Consider the following 18,911-nt stretch of genomic DNA (forward strand, 5'->3'; position numbering starts at 1 on the left):
TTACATGTTTCTATTTGTTGCACCTGTATGTGTAACCTGTGTATCCATTTCTTTTTTACTTCCAGTCTAGCAAGGTGTATACAAGTTGTGGTAAATCACTTATTAAATTTCATCAGGTTGTTGCACTTCTTCAGCAATGCATACATTGTACCGTTAAAATTGTTTTGCAGTAGTAAACCTTGATACATTTTTAAGTGGCTAGTCATCTGCACTTGACTCAAAGTAAATGTGAAACACAAATTGTGTAAATATTTAAATGTACTGCAAAATATGCTTAAATGTTGACAAACATAAAGCAGTTGATTCATCTTGTTGAATCCTTAAGATCAGATCAGAAGCTCATACTTTTGGTCTAAAAAATGATATCACTCCAGACTTGAAACAAAATATCGGGTGCCATAAACAAATAAGTTCAACATTCTAGACTATGAAAACACAAGAAAGAGAATTTTTTAATACAATTGAAGAAGTTTTTGAGACCACCAGCATAAACGAGTTTAATGGTGGCTCAGTCCAAGTGCATTTTAAAATATGTGCTTCCATAGAAAATAGTGATGAAGTAAACTGTGGAAAATAAATATCATGACACACACATCAGCAAGTCATGAGAGAAGATTAGACATCAGCATGAATGGGGTAATTATCTGTTCCAAAAAACATGACATGATGTTGCCAAAATTCTCATTAATCATCACAATTCAAAGTATATAGTTGTGCAAAACCAGGCACACCATGCAGGAAACCATTAATGAGGTTGTGAAATATGACATCAACACTTCCCCTCTGATGCATTTACCTTTCTTAAAGACAAACTGATTGTCATTCAATTGATCTTCAACTTACTTTTGCCTTCTTTTGTACATTAATTTTGTCAGCAACATGGATACATGAGCAGTATTGTCAAGATGTTTACGTGACAATCCTTGATTTTACCTGCTCATGGTATCTTTGTGACTGTGTGGATGTTTATCATATTGGAAGACATGAACAGTACAATGGCCACAATGAACCAAAGTTTATTTTTCTTCCACATACAAGCTAACAACACTTGAGAACATAGACACAAACACAGAAACAATCCAGGTACTGTCGCAAGCAATTGCTGGCAGTAAGTATGGGCACAATATGAGGGTGAGGGCATGCTTCACTGAGCTTATAAAGAGGAGGGCTCTAGTAGATGGTACGACAGATGTTATGCCATGTGCACAGTCCAGGTATCCCATCACAGGTAGCTTCTGATGGCCAGCCCGCATGAATACAGTTGGTGGAAAGTTCAAACTGTAGTGCACTGGTGGCCTGATGACTTGGTGCATTTCTAAGTATTATGTACAGGATTACAACACCCTTGCTCTGTGGGGAAAGGGTACTTCACTGCTGTGGGCATCGCTGTTGAAATGTGCATGGTCTCTATGGCGGATGCCATAGATGATGAAGGCAGTGGCAGAAGGAGATTCCAGGATTGAACCAATGATTAGGGCAGGAGTGGTTTGGTCGTGGACATGCATGGCAGTCATTTCTCCTCTGCCATGTACTTAATTGTGAATTGCAGAATAATCATGTAGATGTAGTTTTATATGTAGATATAGTACTGTCAGAGAGGAGCATCTGATTCTTTGACTTGGTGGAACTATGCGCAACAGTGAAGTGGCCAGCTGCTCAGTCAGGTGTGCTGGGTATACTGGTGTTGAAGGTTGTAAAGGTGCTGGGGAAGGTCCAGCAGCAGGCAAATGGAAGGGGAGGGGGGAAGAGTAGGACACTGGAGGAGTGGCACGAGGCAGTGAGGGCAGGTCTACACTCACAGCTGGGATGCCCCACAAGGCCAGGACAGGTGCTGAGGGCAGAGGCAGTGAACTTATGGCCCTTGCCATCATACAAGGATGCAACTGGCTGTGGCGGCACACCACCAGTCCATCACTGATGCACACCATACACAGGCAGCAGCCACAGCAGCTGCAGGTTGTGGGCAGAATCCGCTTCGGACAGCAGTAGAACCCCAAGCTCAGACTATGGAGCCAGAAGTGAACTGTGGTGAGGGCTGTGCCAACAGGTGTTGGTGTGGCAACATGAGCAGATGCAGGAGGGTACATGGCTGACGACTATGGAGCATCTCAGTCAGACTCTGACCCCCACCAGTGCAAACCTGTAGGAACTCAACGAGCTTGTCAAGATGTTGTTAACAGAGGAATTTGTGGCATGCTTCCTTATTTTAACCTTGAATGTGCAGATGAGATGTTCTGCCTCACCGTTAGATTGGGAGTGAAAAGGAGGAGCAGTCATTTGACAAATGTTGATGAGTGCAAAAATCATGAGAGGGCTGAGACACAAACTGTGGACCATTGTCCGTCACAAGCTTATAAGGCAAAATTTGAAAAGAAAAAAAGTTGTAGAAGACCTGAATCATAGCCATGGGTGTCACCAAATGATAGTGGATAATGTATGGAAATTTAGAGAAAGCATTCACAATCACTTTGTAGCCTGAGTTTCTAGTCTGTCAGTTGCACTTCAATAAGCAGTTTGTTATGATTCGTAAGTAATGAAGACACACAGTTAATGTCCATGTCCACAGAAGCATGCTGGGAATGACATACAGACACTCTAAGTCCTTTTTTCCTACAGTTGTTGCAAGTCGCCCACAGCTTAGGGTACATGGCCCTGTCATGTTGCACAAAACAATGTGGCCAAGATGGGAGTGCAGACCACTGCCATTACTGTGGTTGTTGTTTGATACGTCACTCTCCATTGTGGCACAGAGGCCACATTTGCATGGCTGCTATGTTTCCCTCCCTCTGAGAACTAACCATCTCCTGAAGACCAGCAACGGGAGCTGCTATGGTGATGTCACACCAAGCATCAGTCTGATCAACAGCAGCACAAGATACCTTGATACATTGAGCAATATTTAACACTTCAGCCAGAGATGGATTCTCACACTGCAGTACACATTGATGCACCTCCCTGTCTAGAGCCAACTGATAGATGGCACCACAGACCAGAGAAACACCAATAGGAATCATGGTGAGCATTGGTAACAAACTGACATTTGTGAATGAGACCATTGTGTTTGGCTGCTCAAGCATGGTGGGACTGGAGGGGCTGTTTGTGACAATGGTAGAACTCTAGAAGCACTTCTATGGTGTATGTCCACTTACAGTTATGTCAAAAACTGGAAACTCCAGATAGGAATATGGACAATGTAGGAAAAGATTGTTGCTTACCCTAAAGAAGACACGTCAAGTTGTAGACAGGCACAATTAAAAGACACTCACATAAAGCTTTCGACTACAGCCTTTGTAAGTAAAAGGGGGACATGTATGGTTGAGGAGAGAGAAGAATGCTGTCTGGTTGAGTATGCATGAACTAGCCTACCAACAGGCGCAGTGTCAGGAGGTTGCGGGGTAGAGAAGTGGGGGGAAAAAACTGGAGCAAAAAGGAACGGAGTGGGAAAAGACAGGTGGGTGCATGGCAGAGAGATGCAAATAAACTGTGTGGGATATGAGGATGGCGAAGAGGTCATAGGACAGAGGTAGTGGAAACTGTTGGGTGGAGGGTGTGGGTTGAGGCCAGGATAACTACAGGAGTGGAAAATGTGTTGTAAGGATAACTCCCATCTGCACAGTTCTGAAAAGCGGGTGGTGGAGGGAAGGGTCCAGATGGCTCAGATAGTGAAGCAGGCACTGAAGTCAAGTGTGTTATATTCAGCTGTGTGTTGTGACACAGGGTGGTCTATTTTGCTTTGGTCACAGTTTGGAAGTTTCTGTTCATCCTCTTGGACAGCTGGTTGGTGGTCAAACCAATAAAAAAGGACATGCAATGATTGCAGCAGAGCTTGTAAATGACATGGCTGCTTTCACAGGTGGCCCAGTCCCTGATGGGGTAGGATAAACGTGTGACAGGACTGGAATAGGAAGTGCTGGGTGGGTGAATTGAGCAGGTTTTGCACCTGGGTCTTCCACTGGGATATGATCCTTGTGGCAAGGGGTTGAAATAGGAAGTGGCATAGGGATGGACTAGGATGCTGTGGAGGTTGAGTGGACAATGGAATGCCACTTTATGAGGGATGGGAAGTACCTTGGATAGGATGTCCCTTATTTCATGTGATGATGATAGGTAATCAGTGCCCTGGCAAAGGATGCGGTTCACTTTTTACAGTCCAGAGTGGCACTGCATGATAAAGGGCACACCTACATGCCTGGTTCTTGGGGCTGGGGGGAGGATTGGGGGTGTGAGGGGAAATGGTACTGGAGATCTGTTGGTGGACTAGGTCTAGGGGAGAGTGCATCTGTGAAGGCTTTGGTGAGACCCTCAGCATACTGAGCAAGGAAGTTTTTGTCAGTGCAGATGCACTGTCCCCGGGTGGCCAGGGAATATGGGAGGGATTTTTTGGTGTGAAAGGGATGACATCTGTCAAAATTCAGGTACTGTTGGTGGTTGTTGGGTTGACTGTGGACAGAGGTGTGGATGAAGCCATCAGAGAGGAAGAGGTCAACATCTAGGAAGAGGGCACGCTGGGTTGAGGAGGACCACATGAAGTGGATGGGAAAGAAGGTGTTGAGGTTGTGAAGGAACAAAGATAGGGTGTCTTGGCCCTGAGTCCAGATCATGAAGATATAATCAGTGAACCTGAACCAGGCTAGGAAGGTCTCCTCTAGATTGCCCATAAAATGGTTGGCATAGAAGGGTGCCATGTGGGTGCCCGAGGCTGTGAAGGACATTGGGAAAGGTAGTGTTCAATAGCAGTAAGACCATGGGCATGAGGGATGTTGGTGTATAGGGAGGTGGCATTAATAGTGACAGGTAGGGATCCAGGAAGTAAATGGGTGGAGATGGTGGAGAGGCAATGAAGGAAATGATTGGTGTCTTTGACATGGGAGGCTAGATTACAGGCAATTGGTTAGAGATTTTGGTCAATGAGGGCTAAAATTCTTTCAGTGGGGGCACAATAACCAGCCACAATGGGATGACCTGGATTGTTGGGTTTGTGGAATTTGGGGATCATGTAGAATGTTGGCGTGTGGGGCGTCCATACCTGCCAATTTTTCCTGTTTTGCCAGAAGATTCCCGGATTTTGGGGTAGTCTTCCAGTTTTTTGGATGAACATAGTTTCTTCACAGATTTTCAACTCCTGGGCTTGTTCCCACCCTCTGCATTCATATCGCATCTCAGTTCTGAGTTTCGATAATAGCTGCTATTCTGAGATGCGAGTGTTTGAAATTCGACTAAAAGTTGACAGATAAAGTATCGCTAATCCCTTCTCACAGAATATTGCTGCACTTTTGTCTAACTCTGTGTGTTTGAAGCACCACCGGCGAAAGTCGATCGAACATTCTATCGATAATCACACCTTACAGATTATCACTGCATACTCTTTGTGCTTTGACTGCATGTTAGCAGAAAAGCTTTGCTTATGCTTGTTTTTTATGTTGTTTTTGCTGTATGTTCTGGTATTCACTCAATTGTGCAATTCATGCAATCAAGTGCAGTAAAGCTAAATTTTGTGTAGTGTGTGAACTGTTCCCAATGTTAAGTGACAACAAATGAACACTCATCAGCAAGTAACTTGTGTAAGTATCTAACTTCAGAGTTCAAAAATAGTAATCTTAAAATGTAATGTGTTAACATTATTTGTAATCTCTTTATGTGTAGTCTTTTCTCGCTATGAAATTTCCTGGCAGATTAAAACTGTGTGGCAGACCAAGACTCGAACTCGTGACCTTTGTCTTTCGCGGGCAAGTGCTCTACCATCTGAGCCACCCAAGCACGACTCACGCCCCATCCTCACAGCTTTACTTCTGCCAGTACCTCATTTCCTGCTTTCCAAACTTTACAGAAGCTCTCTTGCGAACCAGGAGAGCTTCTGTAAAGCTGATGTAGCATGCATGTATCACGATCATGCAGGTCAGGTTTTAATTCAGTAGAAAGTTCATATGATCTCATGCTGTTACTTTAGGGAACATTTTGAAGTTTACTGTATAAATTACAACATAACCATGTTTTATATTCATATTTAATTACAAAACACATCAAAAATATATCAATCATAACAAAAAGGTATCAAAAATTGTAAAATTTGTCAAAAATATTACAATCACAGCAAAAATGTTTCAATAATTAAAAATTACATCACAAAATCAAACTTTATTTTTTGTGAAATGGCTTGAAACAGTTTTTTTCCTTGGATAGACATAAGTACTGATTGCATTTGACACATTTAGTTTTTGTCCTGCTGTTGCAGTACTCAAACTGACAAGTCCTTGGGGAATAAATGTCATCCACTGTTGGCCAGTGGTCATAGCCATCATACCTCTTGTCCAGCCCTGGTTTTGGATGGGGTTTGTAAATTTTTGCATTTTTAGGTGGAACTACTTCACTCTCTAATTGTACCTCACATTCTTCGGTCCTTTTCCTATCTCGACATGACAATAGAGCCTCGGCCAAAGACATCCTGAATTTCAGCAAATCTATTACATTCTTTTTGGAAGTTGCTGTTCCCTGCAGTGCTGTCTATACATAAACCAACAATTTACTACAGTCAGGTCTATAAAGTGAAGTAACCACTTAAGGGTCCATTTTTTGTTCCGAACCATGTCTGATAGCATTTAATTTGTTGGTCATTAATATCTACTCCACCCATATTAATACTGTACTTCTTAATGGCAGAAGGACAATCTATTTCTAAATATTTGTATTCCTTCTTACTCCACCTTTGGACTTTGCACTTTGGCTCTGTGCCAGCAGAAATGGATGCCACAACAACCTTTTGATTATCCTGCCACTCAGTTATAATGACTGCCTCATATGATCGAACGTACTGATGACCGCTATTCCTTTTTCCTTTCAGTTTAACATTTTTCATTCTGTTTGTCATTATTGTCCCTGTGCCTTTGATTCCCCTCTCTCCAAGTATCTATTGAAATAAATTAAACTTCCCTCGGGTAGAGTTTGGGAAAGTCGCAAAATCACTGATGGTCCTAAGCCTAATGGCTCAAATGGCTCTGAGCACTATGGGACTTAACTGCTGAGGTCATCTGTCCCCTATAACTTAGAACTACTTAAACCTAACTAACCTAAGGACATCATACACATCCATGCCCGAGGCAGGATTCGAACCTGCGACCGTAGCGGTCGCGCGGTTCCAGACTGTAGCACCTAAGCCTAATGATTTGTCACTAAAATTCATGCTGGCACCCTGATATATCTCAAAATCTAAAACTATATCTGAAGCTGAAGCCAAAACAAAGTTCTTAAGCCCTAAAGGCCTAGGTTTGCCTTTGATATATTGTCGCGCGGTTCCAGGCTGTAGCGCCTAAGCCTAATGATTTGTCACTAAAATTCATGCTGGCACCCTGATATATCTCAAAATCTAAAACTATATCTGAAGCTGAAGCCAAAACAAAGTTCTTAAGCCCTAAAGGCCTAGGTTTGCCTTTGATGTATTGTTTTAATTTACAACGCCCTGTGAAGGGTATCATTTGTTCATTGATACTGTAATAATTGAATGTATGGGGTAAAGTATGGCATCTCTCACACACAGAATCAATGAGTGGTTGAATCTTCCACAGGCTATTCGTTTGGACATTTGAGGTGTTGCTACAGCATCTAAATGTATGTTGTATCACAGGGCAAGAAAATGGTCTCGAGACATACTGTCACTAACTGCACCCAGAGAAATGCATTTCTGCCAATACATAGGTAACCTAGGATACCTTATGCACCCGGTAATTAAGTTAATTCCAAAAAAACAGCTTAATTTCTCCAGCTGTTGTATCTAATGACTTGCCACTCTTAGCCACACTATACATGTTTGTGAACTTAGCAGCAGTTTCGAACAAACATTCACTGAAATGTTTGGAAAAATACTGAGCAGGGCTCTGAACAGGAGAAGGATTCTGTAACAAAGAAGAAAAAATCTAAGGTGTGTGGTAAGTAATAAATATAATGCCTAATTAATGTGACACATATTTTCTACTTATCTGCGCAGGAGTATGATCTATTTGTGGTGGATGTCACTTTTCTATGAAATCCATTTCGTGATAAAGCGAAGGTCTGGATTCTCTTTTACAACAATCTGATGTGTTCTGTACTTCACACATTTCATCAGAGATAGAATGATCTTCAGTTTCGTGATCAATTTGTTTGACATTTGTAGAAGGAACATAGTCTTCATCTTCGTCTGAAGAGGCGCCACTTAGTTCGGAATCCTCTAACAGAGACAGAATCTGATCATCTGTTAAACCTGCATGAATAAACAAATGATATTTATCAAGTCGTTTTTATTGTTGTATGGAAATCAGAAGTAAAACCAACTAAACAGCAATGTAACAACCTGCCCAGTAAAAATGGATGCTACACAAGATAAAACCTAACTGGCATAATCGGGTTGGTACAATTTTGGCGCCAATTTATTATTAAGAAGTATGAGATTCCTGACGTTTTTCATTGCCAGTATGTTGTATATACAATATCAAATAAACACAAGTGGTTATACGTTAAAAGACTTTAAGTAACCCACAGTAATCAGCTACTAACCTGAAGTACACATGACGCTTGTGTTTACACTCACTTTCAGTGTTGCTGCTGGTGCAGAATCGGATCAAAAACAAGTGAAACGTGCAGCACGCAAGATGCACAATCATCCGGTTGGAAGCAACAGGTCGGTATACAAAATTAAAAACCGAACCAGCACGATTGTGTGGGCTCGGGTGGAAAGGGCTATTGCTCTGGCATCTGCACCTCTTCAAGAACAACATGTTCCTCTGGCCGCTCAACAGATATCCCTGCATTGTGGTTTTACCTATGGTTTGGCTATGTGTATTGCTGAGGCACGCAAGCCTCCCTACCAACGGCAATGTCCATGGTTAACAGGAGAGGGGGGGGGGGGGGGGGGCGAATTTTGTATATGTCATTAATGAAAGAACCTTGTACACATTGTTAATGAAAGAACTGTGACAAGTTTCGTTTTGTAGCAGAATATAAACTAAATCTCGCAAAAAGTACAGTATACGCTGCATACACTGAAAATAGACAGTGTTATGTCTAAACCTCGCTGTGACTCTGTGACTGTATACATAAACTGAAAAATCTGATACTGCTATAAGGAGGGAACATAACAATGAAAAATCATTTTACAATTTCAGGAACTTCGATAAACCTATAAAGGTAATTTCAAGAATCTGATATACCTATAATTAAAAAAAATAATACTGATAATAATAGCTTGGGAAAGACGTGTACTTTGATAACATCCATTGATCAATTGGAGAACTGGGTGAAAATTAATCCTCATCATTTGACATATATAGCTAAGTTTAAGCGTATGTGTAGGAAAATACCATGAGTCATTTTTCAGATTTATTTCAGGTTTTCAAATACTGATAACTGTATGTATGAGATAACCACACACATCTTAAAAATGTTTCTTATAATTAATTAAATATAATTGCTAATATATTTTCTGTTTGATTTTGTTTTACAGCACATTCAACTTTACAGTTCCATACTTATCAGCCCTGGCAATCATGATGTGCTTAGCTGGGGCCATCGTACTGTACCTTGTGCCAGTTCGATACCTTATAATGGCATGGGGAATCAACAAATTTTCTCGAAAGCTGGTTCGCCCTCATACCGTCCCTAATAATGAAGTACTGGACCTGTTGTCTAGAGTACCTGATGATGAGGATCTGGTAAGCATATTACATTGTTGTTGTTGTTGTTGTTGTTGTGGTCTTCAGTCCTGAGACTGGTTTGATGCAGCTCTCCATGCTACTCTATCCTGTGCAAGCTTCTTCAACTCCCAGTACCTACTGCAACCTACATCCTTCTGAATCTGCTTAGTGTATTCATCTCTTGGTCTCCCCCTACGATTTTTACCCTCCACGCTGCCCTCCAATACTAAATTGGTGATCCCTTGATGCCTCAGAACATGTCCTACCAACCAATCCCTTCTTCTGGTCAAGTTGTGCCACAAACTCCTCTTCTCCCCAATCCTATTCAGTACCTCCTCATTAGTTACGCATATTACATTAAATTTCAGAAAACAAGCTGTTATATGTGGTAGTCAAGTTGTGCCACACTGATAAAAGCCAAACAAATTACATAATGAAAACAATTACTCTCAGCTCCTGAAAAGCAATTTTCCTCCAGGGCGAGAGTAGTTATGTGACATGATTGGGAAGAATTATTAGATGCTACTGATTAATCAGATATTGATAGTAATATGTGTCCAGGGGTGAAATGACAAAAGAGAATGATGTATCTCAGAAGCTATTGTGTCGAACTTCATGAGGAAGACATGGCATAAAGCAGAAATACTCAGTTTTGTAAGAGTGTGGGATGGACACACAGTGTGCATGTGCAGTTGTACACAAATAATACAGACTGTTGAGTCACAACTAGTCAGGCTTAAAGGATTTTTCTCTGTAAGAGAAAGCTTCTTGTGGATGGTCAATATGCATTTAGTCACTCATTTGCAACAGCAATTTTGGGTAGAGCATTGTATGACATGACTAAGTGCGCCCCCCCCCCCTCCACACACACACACACACACACACACACACACACACACACACACACAAACACACACGAAGCTTTCCCCAGGCTCACAATTTCCCTAGGCTCACAACTGTCTCCTGCACCCGGATCAGCAATTTTGGCAGAAACTACAGATCACCCAGATGGTTACGGATAGCCATCACTGATGTACAGGCATCATTTTTCAGAAGTCCAAGGAAACTGATTGTGCTTCAGGACAATAACATAACATACTTACATCCAGATTGCATGATGTTGAAATGTTCCCAGCATGGAGGAAGGGAACCAATACTTACCTTGGTATCTGTTGACAAAATAAACTGTAGTGTAACTTTTGATTTTTATAGCTCCTCCGTTAAAGATACTGCCTCAGATTCACTTCCTTGCAATGTTAGGTAATTTGTGACATGCTAACTATGAAATGATTTGCATGAAATGAAGAATTTAACTTAAAATTTTTTAGTACAAAGTGTTAGGGTAGTAGGAGTAATCTATCGAACTACAGACCTATATCATTGATGTCGGTTTGCAGCAGGGTTTTGGAGCATATACTGTATTCAAACATTATGAATCACCTCGAAGGGAACGATCTATTGATATGTAATCAGCATGGTTTCTGAAAAAATCATTCTTGTGCAATGCAGCTAGCTTTTTATTCGCACGAAGTAATGGCCGCTATCGACAGGGGATCTCAAGTTGATTCCGTATTTCTAGATTTCCGGAAAGCTTTTGACACCGTTCCTCACAAGCGACTTCTAATCAAGCTGCGGGCCTATGGCGTATCATCTCAGTTGTGCGACTGGATTCGTGATTTCCTGTCAGGAAGGTCGCAGTTCGTAGTAATAGATGGCAAATCATCGAGTAAAACTGAAGTGATATCAGGGAAGCATCCTGGGACCTCTGCTGTTCCTGATCTATATAAATGACCTGGATGACAATCTGAGCAGTTCTCTTAGGTTTTTCGCAGATGATGCTGTAATTTACTGTCTAGTAAGGTCATCCGAAGACCAGTATCAGTTGCAAAGCGATTTAGAAAAGATTGCTGTATGGTGTGGCAGGTGGGAGTTGACGCTAAATAACGAAAAGTGTGAGGTGATCCACATGAGTTCCAAAAGAAATCCATTGGAATTTGATTACTCGATAAATAGTACATTTCTCAAGGCTGTCAGTTCAACTAAGTACCTGGGTGTCAAAATTACGAACAACTTCAGTTGGAATGACCACACAGAAAATATTGTGGGGAAGGCGAGCTAAAGGTTGCGTTTCATTGGCAGGACACTTAGAAGATGCAACGAGTCCACTAAAGAGACAGCTTACACTACACTCGTTCGTCCTCTGTTAGAATATTGCTGCACGGTGTGGGATCCTTACCAGGTGGGATTGACGGAGGACATCGAAAGGGTGCGAAAAAGGGCAGCTCGTTTTGTATTATCACGTAATAGGGGAGAGAGTGTGGCATATATGATACGCGAGTTGGGATGGAAATCATTAAAGCAAAGATGTTTTTTGTTGCGGCGAGATCTATTTACGAAATTTCAGTCACCAACTTTCTCTTCCAAATGCGAAAATATTTTGTTGAGCCCAACCTACACAGGTAGGAATGATCATCAAAATAAAATAAGAGAAATCAGAGCTCGAACAGAAAGGTTTAGGTGCTCGTTTTTCCCGCGCGCTGTTCGGGAGGGGAATGGTAGAGAGATAGTATGATTGTGATTCGATGAACCCTCTGCCAAGCACTTAAATGTGAATTGCAGAGTAATCATGTAGATGTAGATGTAGACATAACACGGTCCTGACATCATAAAATCTGTTATAACACTGAGACATACATGACTACTGCTATGCTCCTTTTATAATTTTACTATAATGAACAGTGAATATATATATTGTTATCTGAGTACATTTAATAAATTACAGTTAAGGAAGTTGCAATTTTAGATACCTGATTAGTTATTCCAGATTTGTTTTTGTATGATATTTTGTGTGTGATAATAATTTATCAGAAATACATTCCATAATTCATATATAAATATGTGGTTTTATTTGTATAAATGACTCTTCATACAAAATCTCAATTACTTCAATGTTATATAAAAGTATTTGTTCCTGGCACATGCTTGCTGTAATTTTGACGTATGTTGTTTAGTACATTTTGAAAATCAACACAAATATAAAAAGTATAGCAGTAACTGTGTTTGCTTACTTCACATGGCAGCTGTGAAGATCTTTTCTGTAATGTATTCATCCTAATTCATTGACAATACCTAACAGGTTTACTAATTAGGTCACAGTCTATCTGTTTTATGTGAATAACATTGTTACAAAGTGTAGGAAACCGAATATTCATGGATTTACACAGGTATCATGATCTCCAAAATAACTGCCATCAGTCTGTTCATTATGTACTGTCCCCTTCTGCCACATTACAGTATGACATAAATGCTTGTATCTATGGTGTTACAAACTGCAACTTCACCTGCTCTTCAGTTTAATGATCATCCTTGTCAGAAACTGTTTACTGATCTAATGACGAAACATGCCAAGGATGATATCTGCCTGCTGATGATAGCCATTTTGAATGAGGCCACATTTCATGTCTGCAGAACATTGAACCTGAAATCTATATACAACATTATGAGAAGTATTTTTGCATGTTCTCATGATATTGTTACATTCCATCCTGTATTTTCCATTGTTTTAAATCTATATACTATAGATGAGGACAAGTGTGATAGCCTGAAGGTCAATGTGTGGTGTTGCTTGCTGAAAACTGGTATCATTGGACCATTCTTCTTTCATGAACTCACAGTGACTGGGACTGTATATCTGAATATGCTGGAGAATTACACCATGTGACAATTCCCTCTGGGCATTTTTCAACAGGGTGGCACCCATCTGCACTACGTTAACATCACGTGCTCTTTTTTTGTTGATGAGACATTTCTGGACTCATGTTTGAGAGACTTAGATCAATGCTATGGCTAAGACATTCAATGGACCTGACCCCATTGGGCATCCTTCTGTGGGGTTTCTGAAGAACAAGTGTATGCCATTCACATGGCTGATGCTGCAGATCTTCATGGCCAGATTACAGTGGCACTCACAAAGCCTACAAGTGGATAGCAGGAGATTAGTTATTCCATAGACATAGTTTGTGCTACCAGTTGTGCTCATATTGAAGTCTAGTAAAACTCTGGAAGCTATTCTTGCCAGCTGTGTAGACCTCATTGAAATAGAAGTGATAGTTTCCAAGATTGGTGTCATTCTTTCTTATTGGTGCTTTGCCAAAATCCTCTATTTGAGAAAGAGTAAAATGTTAACTTGCGGTGGAAACAGAAAAACTTGAACTAGCATGACATATGCACAAATTAGACACCAAACATGTAGGACACCAAAAGAAGTAGGGTGTTCAGATGCAGAGGTGGAGGAAAGGACTCTCCAAACTGGTACTGAAAAGGCACAAGATGTAACCGGGAAACAGTGTTCATCTATCTGAGAGTTATTTTTGTACATTAATCTGTGACAAACTGCGAGATTTTACTTTCAACAGTTACTGCCACTTTGGTGTCAAATTGTTTCTGTTTTATAGCATTAGACTTCAAGGGAGGCAAATATATTTTAGATTCTCTCACTAAAAATACCAGCAACTGTCTAAATTCTGTTGCAAAACAAAACTACCTATTATGTCCAGTGCAGCTGTATCTTTTAGGCCATTATGGTTCAGTTCAAGATAAAAACAAGTATATCCATTGCCTTAAACTTTCACTAATAAGTGTAGTGTCAGCTGACATTTAGTCACCTGACACAGTATACATTAGTGGCAAACATGTACTTTCTTTTTACATTTTGTTGGCATTACTCTAGCAAATAATCCATTTGAAAATGCCTAGCAGGTTCAGTTCTTCAGTGCTGCTCCACTGTAGCATTTCATAATTCCATTAGAAATGGACTGTGAGTCCAGCTGAAAGGATGAACCAAAGAAAAGCTTCTATCAGCCTCAAAATATTTCTGGATTAAGTGTTCTCCTATGCATTTTAATAGTAAGTCACTTGATAGTTTATGTTCTGATGGCCCAGGTGACAGAGCATTACATTTGAAAGGTCAAGATCTAGAACTGAACCTTGTTCAGAGTGCATTTACAATGGCACTGTTTATACATAGGATTTGGTTGATTTTCATTCTTAATTGTCTCTGAGAAGAAGTGATTATACCTGTTTATTTTAGTTTGTTGACTAGTATATACTAACTTATTCCAAATTTTTGGCCCTCAGAGCCTTGGCATTTGTTTGTTGGCTGCAGGCTTGGCAACCATGGGGTTTCTGAACATGGACTGGTGAGTGCCACCAGTCCTCTGTCAACGTAACCTCTGGGCATGCTTCAGCAACTATAGGAGGGGAAACCTCAGTCTTAAGTAGTACTGTGTGCCAATGAAATGCTTGGTTGTTGAGGTAGAACAGTAATTAGTGGGCGACCTCTCTGGACCTACAATACCTCAGTTGTGTAAGACTTACTGAGACAAGCAGGGCTCTGAGTGGACCTCTCCTTTGATAGCTGCTTGTGGGACCAAGATGGAACCCTCAAACTCAAACATATCTACTTCCAACATGATGGATGTACTGTCTGGGAGTACTCACACCCACCCATCTGAACAAATGAGTGAGGCTAGTCCTCTTGATAATCGAACTGTGTTTTGTGATGGGGCTGAAGGAGTTTGTAGTGATCAAGAGGAAGGAGGGGATGTTTGGAAAAGTGCCTTCATAAAGGCTTAGAAGGGATTGCTGGTATCTTAAAGTCTGTTAAGCAGTTATGAAATATGTCCTTCTTGGTAGAGACTAACAGGGCAAAGCAAGTGGATCTTCTTAGGAAGTCAGAAAAAGTGTGAGACTGTGACATAATTGTTAAGTTGCATAACTCCCTCAGCATGGGCAAGATGTGATCACATGCTATGATATTATTCCCATAGCCATCTCAGAACTCAAATGAGATTGGGCATCACAGGGATAGTGGAAGTGGAGCAAAGGACACAAAGGAATAACGGAGAAATAGAGAAGTGCGCCATCTTCATTGTGATCTTCAGTTCTTCATTTCTGCCTGAACACATTATGGCAGTTCCTCCAACTTAAGGTTAGGCCTTACATACCTAAATCTATGTGGTACTACAAATTGCCAGTGATTTGGCCATACAATGTTGAGTTGCAGAGGTGAAGCAACCTGTGAAGAGTGTGGAAAGGCACCCTGTCTGTCTGTCTCCAGCAGTATGAATTAATCGCTCTGGGAGCCACCCAGTCTGGAGCTGAGATTGCCCTGTTTTCGCTGAGGAATGCAAAATCCCCTCTGCAGAAGCCAAAAAGAGTATAAGGTGACAAAACCCCAAGTGTTTACCACTTTGGATCTTTCCATGGTGCAGAAACCAGCTCCTAAGGTGAATGTTTCAATGCAAATGACTTCCAGCACACCATTATCCACCACCAGCACCTGTACTTGTACCTGTACATGCTGAAGCCAATGATAGAAGAGACCAGCAAAATTTTCACAGTGAGCGCCAAGAAGGCACCCCAAAAGCAGAGTATCTCTCAGTGCTCCCTTTCCCCATCATCTTGAAGTAAAAGGGAGTGGGAAAGGGTCACGATGTTTGGGTCGAAATCTGTCCTTGGCACCATCAGACTTTAATCTGGTATGTCTGACTGATGAGCAGAACAACATGGATTTCAGTGCCCCCAGGCAGGCCCTCCACTTTCCCTTACTCTACAATGATACGGGTGGACCAAAACCACACTGCTTCCATACTACAGTGGAATATGAATGGATACAGAATTCCTCTGGAGGAATTGAGAATCATCTTGCAGGACAGACCTTTTTGCCTCAGTCTCCAAAAGACTCATTCGTAACAGACTGATGATCCTGTGCTTGCAGGCTACCATTTCTTGCTGGTGACACAATGAAAGGTGGGGTAGCAGTATTCATCATGCACACATTCCACACCTCCCCTTTGCCCTTAACCGCAACACTACAAGCTGTTGTTACTCAGATAGGGTCCCATATTGCTGTCATGGTCTGCTCTTTGTACCTACTGCCCCATGAGCCCATTGTCTGTGGGGTCCTCACGTTCCTTGATTAAATATGTTGGCCCTTTCTGATCTTAGGAGACTTTAATGCATACAGTGCTCTACAGGATACTGACACCACTTGCCCCAGGGGTTGGGTAGCTGAGGATCTGACACTAACTACAGACATCATATTGATGAACATTGGTCAAGTTATGCATTTTAGTGCTGCTACGGTTCATCTAGAGCCATAGACCTCTTCTTCTGCTCACCTGGCCTTGCAGACACTGCTCAGTGGGAAATGGATGAGGACATTCACGGTAGTGACCACTGCCCTATCTGGATCCATCTGCGCTGTGGAGCAGATCTTGAAAGAAAGCTGCTAAGATGGCTGTTCAGATAGGGCGACTGGGTACTTTATGGGCAGTTTTTGAACAGTGTGATGGCATCCAGTTCTTGGTGGGCCACATTACAGGAATGATCCACCACACAGCTGATGCATCCATTCTGAAGACAATGGGAACACCTCTGAGTCAGCCTGTCCCTTGGTGTAATGAGTGGTGTTCTGCAATCAGGGGAAGGAGGGTAGCTATACAAATTCAATCAGTGCCCTACAGACGTGAATCTTGCAGCCTTTCTACTGAAGTGGGCAAAGGTAAGGAGAATAATTCAGGACAGTAAGCAGAGGTCTTGGCAAGAGTTTCTGAACTCCATCAGTAGGTCCATGTCTGCAAATAAATTGAGAAGTATTCAGGAGGATCTCAAGGCAGAACTCACAACATCCAATAGCAGCTGTGCGAGAGCAGGGGTGTCTCCTAACATCATTAAGAGACATTGCTCAGACAATGGCTTAATCGTACAAGACATTACAGCTGATTCTAGCAGGATCCAGCTTTCCATCATTATTGTCCAGGAGAGTGTTGGTTTTGATTTCAGTTCCACCAACATTGAGGAATACAACCAGCTTTTCTCTCTGTGGGAGTTTGATTCTGCATTGTCAATAGCTCATGATACTATGCCTAGTCATGACATGATTGGGGGTACATCATGTTGAAGCAGTTGGATCCTCAGTGGGAGGAGGTCCTCCTTCAGCCTTTTAATGAAATTTGGATGACAAGAGACCCAACTTGTGGAAAGAATCTATTTTAATCTCAATTTTAAAAACCAGGGAAGGATTGAAATAACCCTAGTAGTTATTGTAGCACTAGTCATAAGCTGCATGGGAAAGGCACTGGAGCATATGGTCACCCAGCACCTAGTGTGGGTTCTTGAAACCAGGTCTCCACTAATTTACTCCCAGTACAGGTGCGGGAGGTATTACTCCACACTCGATAACCTGACCCTGCTTGAAGCAGCAATTCAACAAGCTTTCCTCTGTACGCAACACCTTATCAGTGTCTTCTGTGATTTTGAAAAGGCCTATAATACTACGTGGAGCCATATTTTGTTGCAGCTCTATCAGTGGACACTCCATGAGCGTCGACCCACTTTCATACAACCCCTTCGTCTAAGGCTGGTGTTGTAGATACAAGGTTTGGAATGTCCCGTCTGACCATTTTAAGCAGGAGATGGTGTCCCTCAAAGAGTGTTCCAAGTGTCGTGACATTTGCCATTGAGATCAATCGTATTATGCTGATGGTACAGCATCCTGTACTTTCTAGTGTTGCTGCCGCTGGATCATGGGGACCCGGTTCGACTCCCAGGCAAGTTGGGGATTTTCTCTGCCCAGGGACTGGGTGTTTGTGTTGTCTTCATCATTTCATCATCATCATCCACATCATCATCATCTTCATCATCATCATTTGTGACAGTGTCTGGACTGGACTGTGTAAAAAATTGGATGTGTAAAAATTGTGACTTCATACAGGTGCTGATGACCGCACAGTTGAGTGCCCCACGAATCAGACATCCTCATCATCATCATCCTGTACTGTGTTCTTTATTTGTGGACTTCTCCATCTTCTGTGCATCCTCCAACCTTGCAATGGCTACTTGGCACTTGCATTATTAGTGTGTCACAGGGTGACTTGATCATCCTTTGTTTCTGAGTAGTGATAAAGGCACAGTCATCAGTCCCCTTTTTAACTGTGTCTAAATTGATATTTTATCCTTGATTTTACCTAGTTATTCTGCAGTGTTTCATCTGACTTTTACTGAGGACATTTCTGATGCTCATGTTATCAGGGTGTCTTTTCAATTCTTGTGTGTGAATGCAACTTGGTTTTCCAATTTATTATTATTTTTTAATAGACTTTTGTTGTGATCAGATGTATACCATTCATGAAAAGTTGCTGATGACCGACCTTCTGTTTAATGCCCTCACTTGAAAATCACTACCAT

The 18,911-nt window shown here is 41.5% G+C and overlaps 1 protein-coding gene across 3 annotated transcripts in view; it reads left to right on the plus strand.

Annotated features, from left to right (window-relative positions):
* LOC124615739 (multiple C2 and transmembrane domain-containing protein) overlaps window positions 1–18,911 on the plus strand; it is a 1,088,825-nt gene that overhangs the window by 1,054,392 nt on the left and 15,522 nt on the right. For all 3 annotated transcript variants that reach the window (XM_047143819.1, XM_047143821.1, XM_047143820.1), the window contains one exon: window positions 9,473–9,680. In XM_047143819.1, coding sequence (XP_046999775.1) covers window positions 9,473–9,680 — 208 coding nt within the window. The remainder of the gene's footprint in view (window positions 1–9,472; window positions 9,681–18,911) is intronic.

The sequence above is a fragment of the Schistocerca americana genome, chromosome 5 (genome assembly GCF_021461395.2).
Source record: "Schistocerca americana isolate TAMUIC-IGC-003095 chromosome 5, iqSchAmer2.1, whole genome shotgun sequence".
Lineage (NCBI taxonomy): Eukaryota > Metazoa > Arthropoda > Insecta > Orthoptera > Acrididae > Schistocerca > Schistocerca americana.